Source organism: Chrysoperla carnea, chromosome X, assembly GCF_905475395.1.
Source record: "Chrysoperla carnea chromosome X, inChrCarn1.1, whole genome shotgun sequence".
Classification (NCBI taxonomy): Eukaryota; Metazoa; Arthropoda; class Insecta; order Neuroptera; family Chrysopidae; genus Chrysoperla; species Chrysoperla carnea.
This window is the reverse complement of record NC_058342.1, coordinates 8,962,223-8,985,041: the sequence shown is the minus strand read 5'-3', so window position 1 is coordinate 8,985,041 and position 22,819 is coordinate 8,962,223. Positions and strand designations below refer to the sequence as shown.

The window sequence follows — 22,819 nt, the reverse complement described above, 5'->3', positions numbered from 1 at the left end:
CTATAGTTCTAAGCGTTACAAACTTAAGACTAAATTTAATATTCTGTGCTTTATTTCATATATAGGGTATAATAACATCAATAAGGACCATAATGAAAGCAATACTATTGGCCTACTTAAGTTACGAGCAACAGAAATGGACTAATTAGATGATTTTACGGAACACCTATACCAAAATTTTGTTCGTATCATCAATATTTTTAAGCGTTTCAAACTTGGGACTAAACTTAGTATACCTTAATATATTTCATATGTACATTTCATAATGAACGATACCTTGATGATACAAAAATACAAGGTCTATCCTTACTGAACTTAAGGTAGTTTGTTACCCAATCCATTAAATTTGACCCCTCATTTTATTATATTTATCCAAAGATTATACTTAAATGTACCCATTGCAAAAAATTTATATAGCAGATTTGTTAGCGCATGGTTCACGAGATATAATTATTTTAAGTCATGCAAAAATATATGAGGTTTTATGAGTGTCCTTGTTCAATAACTCCAGATATCGGGGGTTTATAAAAAATCAGCAAACTTGAGCTCCCAAAAAAAATTATAACGAATTCTCAAATGTTCATTAGAAAAAATTCAGAACGATATATCGTATACTTCCTGTTTAATTACTGTTTAATTATCATCTGGGTTCTATCTTTGTTGTTTATCGAAGACATTGCACGAAGATAATGGATTGTGCACGCAAATTTGAATGGCATTATAATTAAATGCCAACAAATATTAATAAATATTAATAATATGTTTTATTTGATTCATAATCAAAAGAAAATATAAATAAAAATTACGAAGCCTTTTTTAAAAAAAGGAAATATTTAAGTTATGATTATGAATTCAAACAATAGCTGATCATTGAATTTGACAGTTCATTTCAAAACTCAGTTTTAAAAAATATTTTTATAACTTTTAATTATTGTTAATACGTATTAAATTTGATCAATAAAATATAATATTATGTTATTTTAATTTATTATAAATTATTTTGTATCATTTAGTTTGTCTTCTAGTGATTTGGGCAACAAACTACCTTAATATAACTCTTGAACAGAACAGACTTTGTACTTCTGATAGTAGAAATAAATGGGTTATACATTAACTGAAAATTTCAACAGTCCCCTGAAATTTTTGTTTAAATAAAATCATTTCTCTCCTATTTTTTTCACCACAAATAATAAATGTGAAAACATTGTAAAGTCTATATAGCTAGAAAAAATGAAAAATTAATTTAATTTAATTTAAAGATGAGTGTTTATTGTTAGGAATTGAATTTCAAAATTTGGCCATTTTTTTTTTGTTTTTTAAATCGTAAGTACCTCATCAACTTCACTGCCTGCTTTAATATAACATTCTGAAAGACTGTATTTCCGGTATTCAAAGTTTGCACTACCATTAATTCGTTCCGGTAGGTGAAAAAAATCATCAAAAAATATTAATTGATCTTGTTGAATCATTTTTACGAAAAATTCGTTAAAAATGGCCGGAATTATGAAACAATTCATAGATTTTCACTATGATAATGCACTATCGCATAGACAAATACCATTAATTAACCATCGACTGAAAACTACAAAAAAAATGACACTAAAATATCTCAAAGACTGAAAAAAACGCAGGCATAACTTTGTTGCATCAAATAAGGCTTTAAAATAAATATTGATGGTCAAATAAGAATTGTTTAGTTTTATTTAATTATTCTCTGTTGACAAAAATAAATATACAAGGGGGAAAATTAGAAAGCTACTTTTAGATGGCATAACATTTAAAATGCACGGTTCTTTTTATGATAAAAAAATACAAGATCTGTTCTTGTATATATTATGTATATATAATTGACAGAACGTAATACTCAATTTAAGGGGGTTTTTTGTCCAGAATTTTGAACTTTATTATTATTTACAATTTTGAATTTAATTGCCTAGAACTTTATGGAGTCATCATTTTTCTAGTTATCACTATAGATGGTAGACTTGGTGAAAACTTTAAATGCATTTTCTTAAAATTACATTTTTCAACAAGGTTAACATGATATCTCAAGTTCTACTAAACCAGTTTGCTTTAAATTTGTGCTAACTTTCAATATACAACTTGCTATCGTCCCTACCACTTTTATATCAAAATTATGTTTTTTACCATTTCTAAAAAATTAAGTGGTCGGGCTTACTAATAAAGGAACTTTTTTTAAATATTGTTTCAAATTATTAGAATTGCTGTTATCGTGTCAATCTGAAAACCCTCTTTTTACCTCCACTTTACCAAACTTAAAACTTAATTATAATTATAAATGTTTTTGTATATTTTAAAAATATTTGGTTAAAAAATCTATTGAAAAAATTTTCCACTTTTTATCGAACTCGACAAAACGCCCAAAATTTATACCTCTAAAAAAAAATCCACCCTTCATTTAGTTGCTGGGAAATAACAGACCTTGTATTTTTTGTACTAAAAATAAATGAAAAATAGAAATAAATAAATTTAAAATAGAAATAAATATATATTCAGTGTAAATTTCAACAATCTCCAAAAATTTTTTAAAATAAAATCATTCCTCTCCTATTTTTCCCCACAAATAATAAATCTGATAATATTGTTTAGTCTATATAGCTAGCTAGAACAAAATGAAAGTTTTGATTTAATTTAAAGATGGTGGCTTGTTGTTAGGAGTTTCCCATTGAATTTCAACATTTGGCCATTTAGTTTGTAAGCACGTAAGTACCTGATCAACTTCACTGCCCGCTTTAATGTCACATTCTAGGAGAACAGCATGTCCTTTAATATATTGAACAGTGCCTTTATGATGGGATCCAGCTAAACCATTATAATGCCATAATGTAAATGTCTCTGGTACTAAAGATTTCATATCGGGATAAAATTCATCTAGAAAATTGCTTAATAAAACTATTCCTAAATTTTCCGAGTCTAATTTTTGACGCATTACTTCCACATATTCGGGATCACTGACTAAACCAAGGGATTGTAATAAATCTTGTAGTAGACCAAATGGTATAAAATTACTTCCATCCGGATCATATCGTCTAAATATTCGCCTAGCTGTTTCCCATGGTTGTTCTGGTGAAACCAGACGTAAATCAAAACTGAATGCCACTGTTAAATGTGTCTCTGAACCTAATACCCATATTGGATATTTTGGATTTTTGTAGAACATCCCAACTGTACAGTATCGCATATGTTCCATTAATGTTACAAATCCAATTTCACTTTGTTGATCAATTCCTTTTAATGCTGAAAAAAACAACAAGGTGATTACGTAACTTAATTATCGAATTACACTCGATACCAAAACTAAACACAACAAAAGTTTTATCAAAATTTCACTCAACTTCAAATAATTGTAACTTGGAGAAAACTTATTAAAAAATTTTTATTAAAATTTCACTCAATTTCAAATATTCTTAATGGTACAAGAGCTCGCAACGTCGGCAAAAAAAGAATTTTAATATTGCTGATTTTATGATATGTCGTTCCCCTTGCTCTTTCTGTTAGAGCTTGGGCGGTCTGGCTGCTGGAAGTGGTTGCGTTCAGTACTGCGCAGCCTAAATGTACAGGTCATAGTACTAAATTTTAAAAGAATTTTATTATGTCTGTAATTTTAATATTATGTTATTTAGGTATACGAAAACCTAAAGCTAATTTGCCAGACGGTAATTCGGTTGGTATACCTTGAAAAAAAGCGAAAAGTAATGAAAAATAAATGACATTTGTTAAATATATATCTTTTTTTTTTTTCAACTGTGGTAAATGGATATGGTCGTTTAGGCGCTAACATTTTGTAATTATTAGTTCCGAGTTCGAATCCAGTAGCAGTCACCATTTTTTTTTCAATTTATTATCTTATGTAATTCTTTAAATTTTTAATTTATTTAATTTTTATTGTATTGAACGTTTCATATTTTATTTTGTGATAACTCTGTATCGTCTAAGTTACGAAGTTTTAATTGTTGGGTTGAATTTGTTCAATAGAGGAGTTGGTTGAGTTTAGTAGTTTTTATCCTTTGCGTTCAAAAATGGGACACAATGATTTTTTAAAGAAAGACGAATGGGTCGATTTTTATTGTTATTATTATTATTATTATTAATTATATATATATATATATATATATATATATATATATATATATATATATATATATATATTAATATTATATCACAAATTCAAGTGAATGGCCTTAAAAATTTTAGCTAGTAATTAAAACCGTGAGTTATCAAAAAATAAAATGAGAAACGTTCAATATAACAAAAATTAAAATAATTCAATAGAAATAAGTTAATAAATTTAAAAAAAATGGTGACTGCTGCTGGAATCGAACTCGGAACTAGTACAACACTTGAAAAAAAAATAAAATAAGATATATATTTAACAAATTTCATTTATTTTTCATAACTTTTTCGCTTTTTTTCAAGGTTTTGCAACCGAATTACCGTCTGGCAAATTAATTTTAGGTTTTTGTAAACTTAAATAACATAATATTAAAATTATAGACATAATAAAATTCTTTTAAAATTTAGTATTATGACCTGTACATTTAGGCTGCGCAGAACTAAACGCACCCACATCCGGCAGACAGACCGCCCAAGCTCTAACAGAAAGAGCAAGCGGAACAACATATCATAAAATCAGCAATAATAAAATTCTCTCTCGAAAACGTTGCGAGCTCCTATACTATAACTTCGATACTAATCATCGCATTTCGAAATTTTATATTCATTTGAAAGCTTAAAGTCTCCAATTTAAGATAATTTGCACTTAAACTTGACCTCACATTTTTATTTATTTATGCGAAAGATTATACTTAAAAATATCCATAGAAAAAAAATCAGATTTTTTTTACTTATGGTTAACGAGAATAAAGTTCTGCAAAAATATAGGGTGCCTCATGAGTATCCTTGTTCAATAACTCCGGAAATTTAAGGTATAATAAATCGGAAACATTGAGCTTCAAAAAAAAAAAAAAAAACTTTTTATGTGTCGCCTAGCCGAAAGTACTACTAAATTTTTCATTCCTTATTTTACCGTGTTAGAATTAAATTTCCCAAAAACGGTAGTAAATTTTTACCAGCTATACTGGTTACTGGCTAAATCGGAACGCAGTCCAGTATACTGTCACCCCGTTTTTTGACACCGTTGTCAAACGAAAATAATTGTCAGTAAAAAGTTTTCTGTTCAAAGAAATAAATTATTGTTTGAATATTGTTATTATTAAATATTTGATGAATATTGATAATATAATCAAAAATTCAAATGGGTTATTTTCTCCTACTCATGGTTTAATTTGTGAAATATACTATGTTTTAAACATTTAAAAAACGTTCAATCTTATAGGATATATGGCAGTTTTTAAGTCATCATTTGATCATAGTTAAGGTATTATGCCGTCAATGAAGCTAGGTGCAATAAAAAGTGAATGTATGCTAACTTCAGTTTGCGGCCGTTGCTTTGAATCTGGCAACATCGTACGAAAGAGAGTGTATACCGTACACAGATAGTTGTAGTAAATATTTATAATAATTCCAACATGATGTTGCTAACTTTTTTCCCCTTGCTTTAACAAGCTTGATAAAACTCATTTAGTGCAAAACAATATATAATAGAGATGAAACGGATATCCGGTAACTATCCGGTATCCGACCTATCCTTTCTGTTTTAATATCCGAGCGGATACCGGATAGTAATTAGGTATCCAGCCGAATTCCGGATAAAAAAATTCATAAAAGTCTCATTATTTTATACAAGTTTATTTTGATAATTATACGTCAAAAATATTTGTTTTTATACCATGCATATATGTAATATACAAGGTATACTAAGTTTAGTCCCAAGTTTGTAACGCTTAAAAATATTAATGTTATGAACAAAATTTTGGTATACGTGTTTATAAAATCACCTAATTAGTCCATTTTCGGATGTCTGTCCGTCTGTCTGCCAACACGATAACTCAAAAACGAAAAAAGATATCAAGCTTAAATGTTTACAGCGTACTCCGGACGTAAAAAGTGAAGTCAAGTTGGTAAATGAACAACATAGGTCAATTGGGTCTTGACATATGAGTCCGTAGGACCCATCTTGTAAACCGTTAGAGATAGAACAAAAGTTTAATTATAAAAAATCTTCCTTATCAAAAAATAAACAACTTTTGTTTGAAACATTTTTTCGTAAATCTGGTTATTGGCTAAATCGGAACGCAGTCCAGTATACTGTCACCCCGTTTTTTGACACCGTTGTCAAACGAAAATAATTGTCAGTAAAAAATTTTCTGTTCAACTGAAATAAATTATTGTTTGAATATTGTTATAATTCAATATTTGATGAATATTTATAATAAAATCAAAATTATTTGAAAAAATTTAGTTAAAATGTTTTATTTTCATTTAACATGAGTGTAATGCCTAAAAGTTTTCTGAATAAAACAATTTTACTCAACATTTTATAATTAGGATGTATAATTTATTTATATTAATAATTTACGCGAAATGTTATAAAAATGGCGCTGTTTGATTTTGATCACGTGACTAAAGCACTGAGAGTATCTTACCTCTAAAAGGCCAGTGCTTGCAGTAAAAAAATGGCGGTGCTTAATGACGGTTCATGACGTCATTAATTACTTTAGAGTAACTGTCTACTGACGTAAGTTCAATCTTGGTCAATTTGTACATTTTAAAATTATTTTTGCAATATCTGAAAAGACATATTTTACAACATTTTTCGAATGGAAAACTTACATTTTCTCATTTCTTTGACTTTAATTAATCGTTAAAAGTAGGTTTCGTCTTTGGCCAAATTGTACATTAAAAATTTTTTTATGATGTTTCGGGCCCCGTAACGTTTACGATTTGAAAAACGAATAGCTTACTCATCTATTAGGTCAGTACAATCGATTAAATTTGTTCTCAACCTTGATCAAATTATGCGAAAATTTGTGACACTAGCTCTTCTATTATAATATAACAATGCATAGAAACATAGCCAACGTGATATTTTGTTGTTGTTTTAAAATAACACAATGACACTAAATATCTTAAAGGAAAAAATGCATCCATCTTTGAAATTTTCCGGTTGTTATTAATTAATATATTAGGTTGTAAAAACTTCGTAAAAAAGGTTGACCACTCAGGGGCGCGCCTAGCCTGATGATGGTAGTTGGGGTTTTTATACAGTTTTTTACATATTACAAACAAACTATGTATCACATAAATAAGTAAGTAACATAAGTTCAACTAAAAGTTCTAGCTGATTTAATTGTGCACTTTTTTTTTTGGACCTCCTAGATTCCAAATTGATCGAGATATGCCAATTTTAAAATGGAAGTTTTTTGCTCTTTCAATCAAATGAAAAAATATTCATCTTAAATAAATAACAGCTAATAATTGAATTTGACAGTTAATTTTAATTAACTCAGTTTTTAAAAATATTTTTACTATTTTTAATTATTGTTAATGCGAATTAAATTTGATCAATAAAATATTATATTTTAATTTATTATAAATTTTTGTGTATTATTAGTTGTAAAAACTAATTCAAAAATGATTACTGATTTGACCAAGTGTTTGGGTAACAAACTACTGTAAGGATTTAAAGAAATTTACTTACTTTTTCGCTATCTTCTTGTATATTTTGTGTTTGATTTCCAAAAATTTTCATAGTTTAACGATCTCCACGAGATTCAACCATTTTTATAATTTTTTTTACAAAAACAAAAATTTTTTAAAGGAATTTTTTCCTACACATTAAAAAAAAATGGAAGTTCATGCGTTTTTTTTTTTTTTTTGGAGATACGATTTAACAAGCTTGAAAGAAAAATAGAAGCTTTTTTAAAGAAAATTGAAAAATAAAATTTTGAAAATTTTATTACGAAATTTAGTAGAAAAATTGTTTAGACCGTGTTGAAATCGAAGTATGAATATTTTTGGAGACAAAATACATATTTACTTTTAAAGAGATAGCGAATAAGAAAAATAAGAAATTAAAACTTTTTAAAGTAAAGTTCAAGCTTTCAAATGAATAAAAAAATTAAAAATTTTTAAATGCAAGAAATATTATCGAAGTTAGATTATTTAAAATTGAGTAAAATTTTCATAAAAAATTTTGTTGAGGCTTTAATTTTGGCTTCGAGTGTATGTAAGAGGAATTAGAATATTTTTTGCATATTTTTAATTTTATAGATTCAAAAATATGCGATAATTAGTTCTTCCGGGGGAAAAATATAATTTTCAATTATTGAATTTATAATGTAAGTCTTTTCTCTTAATGTTTCAAATCGATAAATAATTTACGCTGACTGATTTAAAGAACATGTGATACAACTTGTTTTGAAGTTTTACGTTTCAAATTACATAAATTTTAACTCCATTTGATAATATAATATGAAATTATGGTTTTGAGATATTTTGCTACTGCATTCCATTTGTTTAAGCTGTTGCTACAATATTGTATACTTTTTGTTTATATACACAATAAGAGTATACATATTTGTCGTCAAATAATGTGTTATTTTTAACTATACGGTTCCACTTAACTAATTATCAAACAATATATAGTGTACGAATTGTTGTTTACAATTTTGTCAATATAGATATCTCTCTTCAATCAGCAATACTCTAAATATAGTAGTTTCTGTTCAACAAAAAAAATACTTTAACTTTGCGTTATTTATAGTTCTCTTCTTACGCGGGATAGCAATTTCATAGTAAAACACAATTAAACTAGAGATCCTTGGATATGGTGAAATGGTGGCTGAATTTAGGAGTTAAAAACGGTTTTTTTCATTTAGGGCGAAAAATGTTCCACAGAAATAGTATAGGTAATAAAAAATTGAAAAATGTACGGAACATTTTTCAACTTAACCTCAAATCTCATGAGAAAATTGCGAAAAACTATTTTTCGAGTATCAATGTCTATGAACACGATAACTCAAAAGCAAAGAGAGATATCAAGCTCGAATATAAAATTTTATAACGTACTCAGGACGTAAAAAGTAAGATTGAGTTCATAAATGAGCAACATAGTTCAATTGGATCTTGAGTCCGTATTATCCATCTTGTAAACAGTTAGAGATAGAACAAAAGTTTAATTGTAAAAATGTATTTTATAAAAACAACTTTTGTTTGAAGCATTTTTTTGTTGACATAGTTGTTTACGCGTGAGGATAAAAATTAGGTGAGAATCATATACAAAACATACAATATCATGTTCTCGCCTAATTTGCATCCTCACACGTAAATAATGGTACTTTCGAAAAATATTTCAAACAAATATTTAGTTGTTTATTTTTTTTATAAGAAACATTTTTTACATTTAAACTTTTGTTCTATCTCTCGAGGCTTACAAGATGGGTCCTACGGACGCAAGAACCCGAGATCCAATTGACCTTTGTTACTCATTTACTAACTCAAACTCACTTTTTACGTCCTGGGTACGCTTTAAATATTTCAGCTTCTTCTTTTCGTTTTTACGTTATGGTGTTTACAGACATTCGTACTCGAAAAATCGTTTTTTGCAATTTTCTCGTGTAATTTGAGGTTATAATTTTCTAATCCCAACAATAAAATGGTCGATAATTAATTTTTTAAACTCAGAAGAAGGTTCAATGTATGGATCTGGGATCGCCGATTAATTCAAAGTGAGCAATATTATTATCCGAGTTACTCTGTCGAAATTGTCTCTCAAACTTAAAACGCGTTTTTCTTGAAACTACATTTTTGGAGGTGGTTGAAATTATATCTCAAGTTCTACTCGACCGCTTTGTTTGAAATTTGGTGGGACTCTTCTTTATAAATCTCTCTATAGTCTGAACCTCGAATTTAAAAAAATTAAAATTTTAAGTATTTTAAAACAATACGAAAACCGATGTTCAACAATAACGTTATCTTTATTAACTAAGAATTTTTCAAATTTTTTTGATTCAGATCACTACAAGAGATCTTTTGTAATCCTCACTTCAACGACCTATAATTTGAAGAATTTTTAATTTTTTACAGTTTTCATTCTGTATTTTAAAAATGTCTATAAATATCATATGAAAAAACGGCTTCATAAACGTTTTTCATTCTTTTATAATCATAGTTTGAAAAGTGCCTACAATCCTTCTAGGTTAATCTCCGATACAGAGCATCAGTCTACTTTTTCTTGGAAAATATGGCTAAAAACATCAATGGTTGTAGATTAAATTTGTTCTTCATTGTAGAGAAATAAAATAATCTTCATTTGGTCCTTTTGTCAGCGCCCGTTATTTTTCGATTTGAGATGAATAAGTCTATTTTATTAAATGATAACTTACTTAAACCTCCAACATCTTGATCATTATCCCAGACATGCTGTACAGCCCGACCCGTTAACATTAAATTAACCAATGATTGTGATCCGTACCCATAAACTTCATGTATCAGTGGTTCACTTAAATCACCTATTTCAGACTTTAAATCGTTCACACCTTTAGTCATCAACACCGAATATAAAAACAATAATATCCCATATTCGCCTTGTAATTGATCAATATGTTGGCGTAGAAATGTTTCAACCTCGTTTTGAGTAAATAAATTAACCAGGCATAAACTTTGATGAAACATATTTGGCGTCTCACTGATAACATATGTGTTTGGATCCCATTGTTGTATTGGGTTTTTGAATATGTCATCATTATTTGAACCGATTACTTTGTTTGGTAGAGTTTCATTTGGATTTGTGATATTTGATTGATCTGTTTGATTTGTTAGATTTGGATTTGGGTTGTTTTCAAGTGCTTCACTGCAGTCATCAATCATTTGATTATCTGTAATATCAGTCGGTATTATTCCATGTGGTGAACTTGGAGGTTTTGGAACGCTACACATACTTGAATCATCTAAAAACAAAATAATTTAATATAGTAGTACAGTAATATTTAGGAATGGCAAAACATAACTTCAATATCGATATCGCAGCCTACTAGCTTAATTACTCCTTCAATAGGAAATATTCATGAAATTTAAATTCAGTTCATATATTTTTTTCTGTAATTATTGGCTGGACATTTGAACTAGACCATTATTTTATTAGTTAATATCTTTTTAATTACTTAAAATTAGTTAATAAAAATACAAAGTCAGTGAGAGAAATTCAAATTTCTAAAACGGAAATTCAAAATTTAAAACAGACGTTACGTCATACTATGACTTGTCAAAGTTGTTGACATACTCTATGGTATTAATAAGTTATATTTTATATGGTCTTACCATGGATATAGACTATATTTACTACATACGTGGGTATTACACCGGTAGTAAACAGTACACTGAACTATTATTAAATGACAGCTCACATATTAATACGTCATCAACAGAGAGCGCAAAAAGGACTGCGTTTAAACATCTCCAAATTATTCTCTATTTTAAATATTTTTTATACTTAATTACAGCAGTATTTAAATTTTATACTATGTTACAACAGTGTAAACAATGAATTAAAAATATATAAAAACAAGTGAAAACAAACAATTGATTTAATTAATTGTTAAAATACCATGTATAGACTGTGTTGATTACACTAACACATTACACAAACATACATGTCACACATATATAGCTGATATTACCATAGAATACATACTATATAAGTTGTGCCTAATTTGCGCTCTCGCGGGTAAACAGTGATGTTTACGATAAAATGTGTTTACATTTAAACTTTTGTTCTATCTCTAACGGGTTAAAAATGGGTCCTACGGACCCAAGACCCATTTGACCTATATTTCTCATTTACGAACTCGACCCCACTCTTTATGTCCTGAGCACGCTGTAAAAATTTCAGCTTGATACCATTTTTCGTTTTTGATTTATCGAGTTGACAGACGGACGGAAAAACGGACAACCGAAAATGTACTAATTAGATGATTTTATGAGCACCTACACCAAAATTATTTTCGTAGCATTAATATTTTTAAGCGTTACAAACTGGGGACTAAACTTAATATACTATGTATATTTCATATATACATGGTATAAAAATACATGAATATTCCTCCTTATTAATGATGTACGAGTGCCAGGACAATTTTCCATAAAAGGCTTGATTTTTATTTTAGATGAAGTTGGACTGGACTGGGTTGGCAGTTAAATTACTTCAAAAGTAGGCATATTTAACATTGGTTTTAAGATAAAACAGTAAATGGATGATATGTTTTAATAGATTTCTCCAAAACTAGTCGGTGGAAATTAAAGAAAAAACATTTTTAGTTAAAACCTTAATAAATTATTAAAAACAAAAAAAATCCATTGTGCCCGATTAGTTAAGGATGTATGTGCACGGTAGTTGGAACAAAAATTTAAAAAAATATATTTGTTCAATTTTGATAGTGAATTATAACTTAACAACATAAGACGAAAGGTAAGAATAAAGTTTTTCGATATCAGGAATAATTTTCAGAATTTCGAAAATTGAAAATTTTGTTTAAACTTTCGATATTTCAAAAACCAAGGCAGATATCGAAAAATTTTAGTCTATATTGATGAACAAAATTCATCATCAAAGTTGAAAATAATTTCAAATACAAGTCTAAACTTGCCTTGGTACTCGTACTACCTTAAATGCTTATTAATAAAGCTTAACAATACAAATTTTTAGTGATCCAGCGACCACTGAGAAATATTAAAAAATGCCGTTCTGTCTTACTAATTAAGGATGTATTACCACGGTAGTGAGAACACAAATTAAAAAAAAATTTCACATTACACATACATACATGTCACACATACATAACTAATATAGCTGATATTCCCATATAATACATACTATAAAATTTACCCCTAATTTGCGCCCTCACGGGTAAACCGTGATGTTTACGAAAAAAATGTTTCAAACAAAGTTGTTTATTTTTTTATAAGGAAGATTTTTTATTCTAAAAAACTTTTGTTCTATCTCTAACGGTTTACAAGATGGGTCCTACGGACCCATAATTCGAAACCCAATTGACTTATGTTACTCATTTACGAACTTGACCTCACTTTTTACGTCCTGAGTACGCTGTAAAAATTTTATATTGATATCTCTTTTCGTTTTTGCGTTATCGTGTTGGCAGACAGACGGGCAGACAACCGGAAATGGACTAATTAGGTGATTATATGAACACATATACCAAAATTTTTTTTTAGCATTAATATTTTTAAGCGTTACAAACTTGGGACTAAACTGAATATACCTTGCATATTACATATATGCATGCTGTGTTTCGAATATTTGTTATTAAACGCTAAATGAAATAAGTAAGAATTACAAAAAGATTGAACGATCAACTTCAAAAAGTTAGTAAAACAAAAGCATGAATTTAGCTCTATTTCCATTTTGGCTCTTCAATGAAAATGTATAGCATAAAAATAAACAATACAGATTAAGGAGTGCATACTGTACGTTACAACTTTTTGAATCGAAAAAAGGAACAATATGTTTTTTGTAAGAAATTTCTTAATATACAAATTATATAACCACTATTTTTTCGATAACAGTGGCCGTTAATGAAATATTCGTAAAAAATCGTTTTTTGTGATCATGGACTCCGGGAAACTTTTGTAGAGGCAAACGGGTCGATGAGGACTTTTGTAATTTTGTTTAGAACCACAAATAAAAGGTTCATGCAAAAATTCAGCTTTCCGGAAATTTTTCCGAAGCTTGATCTTTATTTATTGTTTATTCCCTGGATTATTAAGGGGTTTTGAAATATCAATGTAATTTTTTTTTTGTATGCAATACACTCAGCAACACAGAATTTCCATCAGATACAATTATCAAAATTATTAACCCTTTGAGAATATACTTTATTATTTTGGCCAGTATAGACACAAGATGTACAATGTTATTAAGCATGCATGCCTCATTCAAATTATCAGCTCTTTAAATTTTGTTTGTCAGAGATTGGACTAGAAATATAGCCGTGTACCAACGAACCTCTCACATTCGTTTCAAACCCGTACAGCAATTTTTTGGGGATGGCATTGTATATTTTCCTGGATGAATAATTTTGTCATTTCAATCTTGCGTAAATAAGAGCTAATGCAAACTAACAAATTATCGTTTCAAATCTTCACTTCTATTGCAATTTTTTTAATTATGGGCCTTTTTTTCGTTATTTCAGCACATAAAAATTGCAAAAGTTATAAACAATTAAAGATTAAAAAAACGTATTTCGTTTTTCGTCAATATTTCCTAAAAGATTAATATTTAAGAAATTTTAAAAAATGGTTCTTAAAGCAGAGGAAATTTTCAACAAAAAACTCCACTTCCAAAAATTCGATCGCCATTAGTTATAATCTTAATTTAACTCTGAAAATAGATCTTTTTGTGTCATTTTTATTTTGTTGTAATATTGTCAATTCTCACACGAAATAATTTTTTTTAAGGTATTAAATATTAATTCAAAAATTATGGTGTATTCTGAACACTCTAAAGAATTTATTATCGTTAGTTTATCTTAAAGTTAATTTTTCAACAATTTAGACAATTGTTTATTAACAAAACTTTCTCGAATTTTAGTCTTCATTGTAGATTATAAAAAATGTTTAAATAACTGGCGTAAAATTTTATTAACTTCTTATATATGCACTTAACACACGATTACGTCAAAAAAGTTAAAAAAATTTAATACTTTGTTTATAACAATTTTTTAAAGTTAACAAAAAAGGGATAAAAATGAAAAATCATGCATTTCAAAAAAAATTTTATTTTACGCCAATTATTTAAACATTTTTTATATTTTACAATAAAGACGAAAATTCGAGAAAATTTTGTTAATAAACAATTGTCTAACGTATTGAAAAATTAACTTGAAGATAAATTTCCAACGGTAATAAATACTTTAGTGTTCCGAATACACCATAATTTTATCAAATTTTTAATTAATACTTAATTCTTTTATATTAATTTAATGTGAGATACTCGTTTTTGACAATATTACAACAATATAAAAATGACACAAAAAGATCTCAGCGTTAAATTATGATAATAAATAATATGATATATGATACATAAATAATGGTGATACAATTTCGAGAGTGAGAGGTTTTTATTGTAAAACTCCTCCTCTTTAAGAATTTTTTTTTTTTAAATTTCTTAAATATTAATATTTTAGGAAAAAACGAAATACCTGTTTTTCCATCTTTAATTGTTTAAAACTTTTGCAATTTTTTACGTGCTGAAAAAGGCTTCTGGCACATTTTTCTAGACACTATTCCGAATCCAACGAGCTAATATAAAAATAAGGGGGTTATCCTCCGTTTTCAGATATCTATCTATAACAGAAGCCACCCACCCACCTCATAAATGATCATTAAAAATGACCACACAGCTGCTACCTGAATTCGAGCCCGCAGCCTCCCAGTCCATAGCCTAACTTTTTAAGTCGATTGTGATTTAACTCACACGGCCACTGAGCCAACGAACTATTACATGTATTTTTATGACCAGTATTCCTATATTTCACCAATTTGAACTTGTTGGCTAGGCTATAAATGAAAATTTTGATTTACCTTTTTCTGGCACTTGATGAATATCCGTAAATGGTTGATTTTCAGCAGTTTCCTGTTGATTATTTATATTACAAATTACAATTGATTCAGAATAATTATCATTATTCTTAGTTATTTCAGGAAAATCAGGTACGCCTGGTATATCTACTGGTGACAATTCAATATCATTGGTAACCATTTGCTGAGCCTGTTCTTGCTTTTCAGACGTTGATGCTATTGGCTCAGTATTACCTTTATTACATACATTGCTTGTTACTGAGTTCAAAACGCTGCAATTATTTGGTGGTACTTTTGTTTCTTTGACATCATTTTGATCACGGTACACTAATGTAACAGCAGGATTTTGAGTTCTTTTTGTACACTGCATTAATATATCGACCATAGCTCGAATCAACAATGATTCTTGATCACTTTTTGTTATCTAAAACATAGATCAAAATATTTTTAGTCACAATTTCTTGTATTTACTCCACTGAGAAGAGTATTACCATAAAAAAGTTAAAATTATTCAAATAAAATGGAATGAATTGTAACAAAATAATTACGAATTTATAATAGCATGAATTATTTACCAGTAACAATTATGTTACTAGGCCATCAAGAGCTCATTTAGCTTAGCCTTTCACTAAAATAATTTTTATTCGAAAAAATTGTAATCCCTGTCGTCAAAAAACAAGCTGCTGCACCAAAAGATCGAATTCGGCCATTCCAACATCTTTTGATGCTGCAGCTGGTTATTCGACGACGGAAATTCCATTTTTGTTCGGAGAAAATTGATTTTTTTGAATGATTAAGGTAAATGACCCCTTAGTGGTCTAGTAACATATTAATTCCTAGTAACTAATTCATAATATTATAAATTCGTGGCCAGTAATTATTTTGTTACTATTCATTCCATTTTAACACATAAATCTTACAATTATCCATTGTTAATAACGGGTGGTTTGACAGACCATGTATATATGACTGTATAAACACGCAATAGCCAAGTTATAACTAACAAATTTTAAAAAAAAAAAACGTAAGACGTGAACAAATATTAACTAATCAAAATCAAGTGTTTCATCTTCCTAACTGTCAAAACGTAAGATAAAAGACATATGATTGGTGAATTTGCTTCCGCCTCATGTTAATAACGCATTTTCGGAAAAAATTCGTCGAGTTAAAAATGCTTAGAATTCTCCAAAATATATCTAATAACTTTCAAATTAAATTTTTCATCGGATCCAAAAAATAATCTTTATTTTTTTCAATTTATATTCTTCGGCGAAAACCCGCATTTAAAAAAAAATGTTTATAAAACCAAAATGGTGAGGTTAGCTAAAAAAATTTCAAAATATAAAATCTAATAGTTTTATTTAAATTTTAAACAAGGATAATGTGGTGTACGGAATTAGTGTAATTCCGTCCCACGTTAAGGGCGTAAATCGAAAATGTACAAGTTCGCATTAATATGATTTTTGTTTAGTACACTCAGACAAACATTTTCCACCGGCTGTCATAAAAATCTACTATTACGGATTTTTTTCCTTGGTCAGACTGTTTTTTCGGTTTTATTTCCCCGATTGTATGTAGAGTCGAAGGCATTGCTTGTCCGCCAAAGAGATAGCGAGTAAACAAAGCCTTCAAGTTTACATAGACTAACTCTAGGTACAATCAATTTGTACCTTTAGTTATGAAAATATTAAAAATTAAGTGTTTTTTACCATTTTATACAACCTTGAACCTGGCCATTTTTAAGTTTTCCAAACATTAATTATAAGTATATTCACAATGTTAACAAATATATTTTAATTAATAAGATTTTTCCTCTAATTTAAAGCCCAAAACACTTTTCAGGAGATTTAGAACCTTTAATTACAAATTTCTCAATTCAATGCCTGTGTAACATTCATGCGCTTATTCATCCCTTGTGCCCTTCAACTATTATTAAAGTTTTTTTGGATTTAATGTTCATTTTTAATATCAAAAAGAAAATTTATAATTTAAGGTGTTATATCCAGTTAGAATTTTCAAAGAATAAAGTTTTTTTTGTGTATATCCGGGATGTAAATATATTTAAATATATTCTCTGAAAACTTCAAGTTGATCCGAAAAATATTCACGAAGATAAACGAATAAAAAAAAAATTAACTGATTGTAAACCTCTTTTGAAACTTTAAACGCGTTTTTCTCGAAACAGCGTTTTCAAAGCCGGAGAGCAAGATTTCACCAAAACGGCTTAGCGGATTGGTTTCAAAGTTTTTCACAATCTTCTTAGATATTTTCTGCAGGTATTAATCAAACGAATAAGATTTTTGAAAATTATTTCGATATTTTAGACCACTTTGAATTTGGAAATTTTTTGAATAATTTTGATTTTTTTTTCTTTTTGGAAGCCGCCTTTTGTCAAAAATCAAAATTTTGACTATTCCTTCGATTAATATTTGTATTTATCTATTGACTAGAGAAGTTTTCCGGATTTTTTTTATTTTGGATAATCCAAAAGTATGGTGCTCACCGCCGGATACCTTTTTTCGGATGAATTCAAGCAGATTGCCTTCATGAGCAGTACCATATCAAAATTTGGATATCGGACAACGGGATCTTAAAATTAAAGAAATGTCCTATATGTAAAATAAATGGTCTTCCCCAAAAAAAACTCATAAAAAGCATGTTTTTTTTAGCGCTTGCAGCTAGATATAACCCCCCAATATCTTTAATGTTTTTCTTTACGGCGCTACGATAAATTCAGTAAAGTTTCGATAGCGTAAAAATCTTAAATATTAAAAATCTTATCACTAAATTAATAAGTATGGTATCTATCCCAAGGGACCTAAAACCCTCTTTACTTAAAATGCATAAAATTTTAACGAATAATTTGATTGACTTTTTAAAATTGGTAAGGATACTGAAGGTATGTACAATTATAATCGGTATAAGTGATATGTATACGTTATCTCTAAAAGTAACTACCTTTCAGAAACGGGAACAACCGTAACTAGGGTCCAATTTGGTGAATAGGTGAAACCCCAAACAATCATATTAGGGAATGCTGTTTTAGTGAAAGAGCTATCACATGAGCCCCTAATAACATAATAATTACTTGTAAAAACTTCAAGCTAATGTACTTAACAAAATAGTGAACGACTGCCCATTTAAAATTTTGCAATTTTGCGCCGCACACAAGGTGGCGCCTATAGTATAAAGCTTAGGTTTACTTGTAACCTCGCTGTTTATCAGAATAAAAAAAAAATTAACACGTGAATAATGTTCAATACTAAATGTTGGTCGTTATAGAAGACTAATTCGAATGATACTTAGACACTATAATCGATATGTCATCCTATTCGATGTTGTGATAGACGATGTGTGTATTTATATTTATATTCAGTTTAGTCCTTGTTAATTGGTCGTTATAAGCGATTTCGGTAAAACCAATTTTGCCGATCTTTTTCATTTGACACTAGAACATAACCCCAAAATATAAATATGAATGTTTTTATTTAAAAAAAAATCAAACCTTTTTAAACTCATCAGGTTTATTGGAGCTAATTATATATTTTAACATATACGCCTGAACAGGTGCTAAAATAGCACATGGTCCTCCAGATCTCTGCTCTAAAGCAGTTGGTTCAGTTTCAGAAAATATAAAACCTAAAATAAACAATTGAATTTGTATAATAAACAAGTAAAAATAAATGACCAGCAAGGAATAATACATACCTTGAGCCCATCTCCTAAATGTTTCATTTGAACAAATTCGCCCCCATAAAATGAATTGCAGCTCTTGAAGATCACGTTTAGAGTCAACTTCACCACCAGCCATGGTTGCGAAGTTATTACTACCGACACCAGTAGAAACAGAATATTATGCACCTTTTTAAAACATTTTTTTGAATGTATTTGACACTAAATATTATTTACAAAATCTAAACTAGTAAATATGGTTTATAAATTTGAAAGTAAATACACAATTACAAAATGTATATAAAAAATGTTTTTAACACTCAGTTTTTTGTTCATTATTGGTTATCTATACAACAGTTTTGAATTTTAAAATAATTTACACTTTGGGGTTAAAATTTTTTAATTTAATTTATTTTTTACAAATTAAAGAACCTCACAATCTGGTAAATAATAAAGTTGTTGCATGACCCAGTGGCGTCAAAAATAGACAGTGTCGTAAGCACGATTTTGATTTTAATAAATAAATAATAAAAATTTATTGTGTCAGTTGATTTCATGGAATTATTTTAATGAAATAAAATAATACATTTTATGAACAAAACTATAATAAATATATTTTACTGATATAAATATTAAACGTAACTTTTTAAAATTTGATAATTATATTTCTAAATGTTTTCAACAAATTTTATTAGTCAAGTACCAACATATTTAAAATTAAATATTATGAATCACAGACATTATATATAGATAATGAGGATTACCAGAGTGAGGTAATTCCTTGGGTCAAATACATCATGGCGGCGATATGGAATGTCTAAACAAAGTGTTTTTGTCATACTTGTAGATAGTAGTTGATACGTGATAAGTATTTTTTAAGTCAAAAAGCGAAAAAGCTGAAATATCGATGTTTTACTTTTTATGTAAAACATTTTGTGATATGAACATTTGACATTGAATGTTTGATTATGCTATTGTGATTTTACGTATACGAAAATTTTGTTTTTTTAATTGCATTGATTAAAACAAACAATAGGATCATGCATAAACAATATAATAAATGTATTTTTTTTTTATGATACATTTGATATCAAAAATGACAACTACCTTCCTGATGAGATACCATTGCTTGTTGTCTTCATAAATAAAATAAATAATTATTTTTACCATAATGATTGCATGAGTAGAGATGTCACACCTTCAAAAGAAAATTTTGGTCCTTTCTAACTACGCTCTTGAGATGCATCTGGCGACATGCGTTGACCCAAGGAATTACATTAGCTGTTGGCACACGCTGCTCTGTACCGAAAGGTAGGCAACATGCAGTCCATATGTACGAAAATGTCTATGGGTTGGCGGTAGAAAGTTTAAAATATTAAGTTTAGAATATTTTATTGTTGTCAGTTGCTGTTAATATGTTTTTAACTAATTCGATCAATTAGTAATGAATAATTTTTATATCTTATATAATTATATGAAATAAATATCAAGGTATATAGATTTTAGTCCCAAGAGTAAATTAACACCTTATCGTCTTTTCTTAAAAAAATTCCCTTGAATGTCAGGTAAAAACCAAAATAAAGCATTTTAGACGTATATTACAAATTTGGTGTCGCAGCTGGTAAATAAAATCATTAGTTTTCTTTAATTCAAGAAAATATTTAATAATTTTAAGTGCCACAGTTTATTTTTGTACCTAAAACTGAATACATGGGTTAAGTTAATTCGAAATAGGGCATTGATTACTTAATTTGTTATTAAATTAATCACGAAAAATGAACTTTTCAAAATCATTTAATTTGAGGTTATAATGTCCATCTTAAAACACCCTGAAGACACAGTGCATCGTCACGGTGCACAGTGCAATCCACGTAATTTTTTAATGTATTTTAGGTAATTAATACACTATTTTAAATTAACTTATTTCATTTATCCATTTTTAGGTACGAAAAATAACTGTTGATATTTAAAATTCATCACTATTTTCTTTAATCAAAGCAAAACTATTGATTTTTCACCAGCTCCGACGTAAAAAATGATTTCTTTTGGCTTTTTACCTGACATTCTAGGATCATTTTTAAGAACAATCGATAAAGTGCAAATTTACCCTTGGGACTAAAATTAATATACCTTGATATATATATTTCATATAATATGTAGTATATATAAATTATTAATTAACCAACCGCATGACCATTTGTTTGTTTATATTATAAAATAAACACATATATGGGACAAAAAATTCAGATTGGTGCTACTTTTAATGTCTCATGTGATACAACATACAATCTTATATATTTTCATTAGCAGTCAAATATATGTTCGTTGTGTATATACATAATGTCTGTGATTCACAGTAAATTTTAATTTTTAATATGTTGGTACTTTACAACATAATATTTGACAAAGTTTCAAATTCGTTGAAAAGAGAAATATAATTATTAATTATCATATTTTAAAGTGATGTCGTTTAATATTTATAAATATAAGTAAAGTATCTTTATTATAGTTTTGTGAATAAAATGAATGATTTTATTTCAATAAAATAATTCCATATTTACTATATAGCCCTATTTGAAACTGACTGACTGACATGCATGCCGATACAAATTCTAAGGCACTCCTAGACATGCTAGAAAGATGCGGTTTTCGGCAATCGACGGAAAATTACTCCAAACCTAAGGAAAAACTCAAAAAAAAATTTTCCATAACAATCCCCCGGCAAACCCTCCAAAATTACGTTAATCTGTTCTTTACAAGGTAGGAAGATGCGGTTTTTTGTTTTCATGAATTTTTTTTTTCTGTAACGCGCAGCCAAGGCTGAAGGTCGCCACGATGCACAGGGGTTTTTCGCGGAAATCCCTTGCGGGCAAGGGAAGTTTATTTATTCAAATCAAAATCGTACGCACAATGTGTATACCCTGTATACATGAAATATACATCAAGGTAAAGTAAAAGTAATAATTCAAGTTTGAAACGCTTATCAATATCGAACAAAATTTTGGTGTAGGTGTCCATAAAATCACCTAATTAGTCTATTTCCGGTTGTCTGATTGTCTGACAGTCTGCCTGTCCACCCGTAAACATGATAATTGAAAAACGAAAACAGATATCAAACTGAAATTTTTATAGCGTGCTCAGGACGTAAAACGTAAGGTCGAGTTCTTAAATGAGCAACATAGTTTAATTGGGTCTTAGGTCCGTGTGACCCATCTTGTAAACCGTTAAAGAAAGAACAAAAGTTTAAATGTAAAATATGTTATATAAAAATAAACAAAGTTTGTTTATTAGAACAATTAAGATAGAACATTTTTATTAGAGTTTGTGTACAGGTATTGTATATTTTTTAAATTTATACGTTACATATATTAAAAAAATATGTATTCGTTTATGTTAAATTAAATTATTTTTAAAAGTAAATGTTTTATCATAAATTTCGCATGAAAATCGGATTTCCCCATTGTGTGTTCGTTTATGTATGTGTATTTTTTTGTCATCTTCATTTTTAGCTGCCTTTTCTGAATTTATTAAAAATATTATATGTAATTGGTTTTTAATCGATAAAAATCTCGAAATTTTAACCAAAATTGTATATGGATTGCTAATTAGAAGATGTGAAGTAAAACTATCT

At 28.3% G+C, this 22,819-nt stretch overlaps 1 protein-coding gene across 1 annotated transcript; it reads right to left on the bottom strand.

Moving 5' to 3' along the window:
- Nucleotides 1-1,725: 1,725 nt before the first annotated feature.
- LOC123302349 (ubiquitin carboxyl-terminal hydrolase MINDY-3) lies at nucleotides 1,726-19,582 on the bottom strand. The gene is made up of 5 exons (XM_044885246.1): nucleotides 19,225-19,582; nucleotides 19,022-19,155; nucleotides 15,520-15,940; nucleotides 10,308-10,871; nucleotides 1,726-3,258 (listed from the first exon to the last, which is right to left on the bottom strand). The coding sequence occupies exons 1-5, from the start codon at nucleotides 19,325-19,327 to the stop codon at nucleotides 2,648-2,650; spliced, it is 1,833 nt and encodes a 610-aa protein (XP_044741181.1). The 5' UTR covers nucleotides 19,328-19,582; the 3' UTR covers nucleotides 1,726-2,647.
- Nucleotides 19,583-22,819: the final 3,237 nt, after the last annotated feature.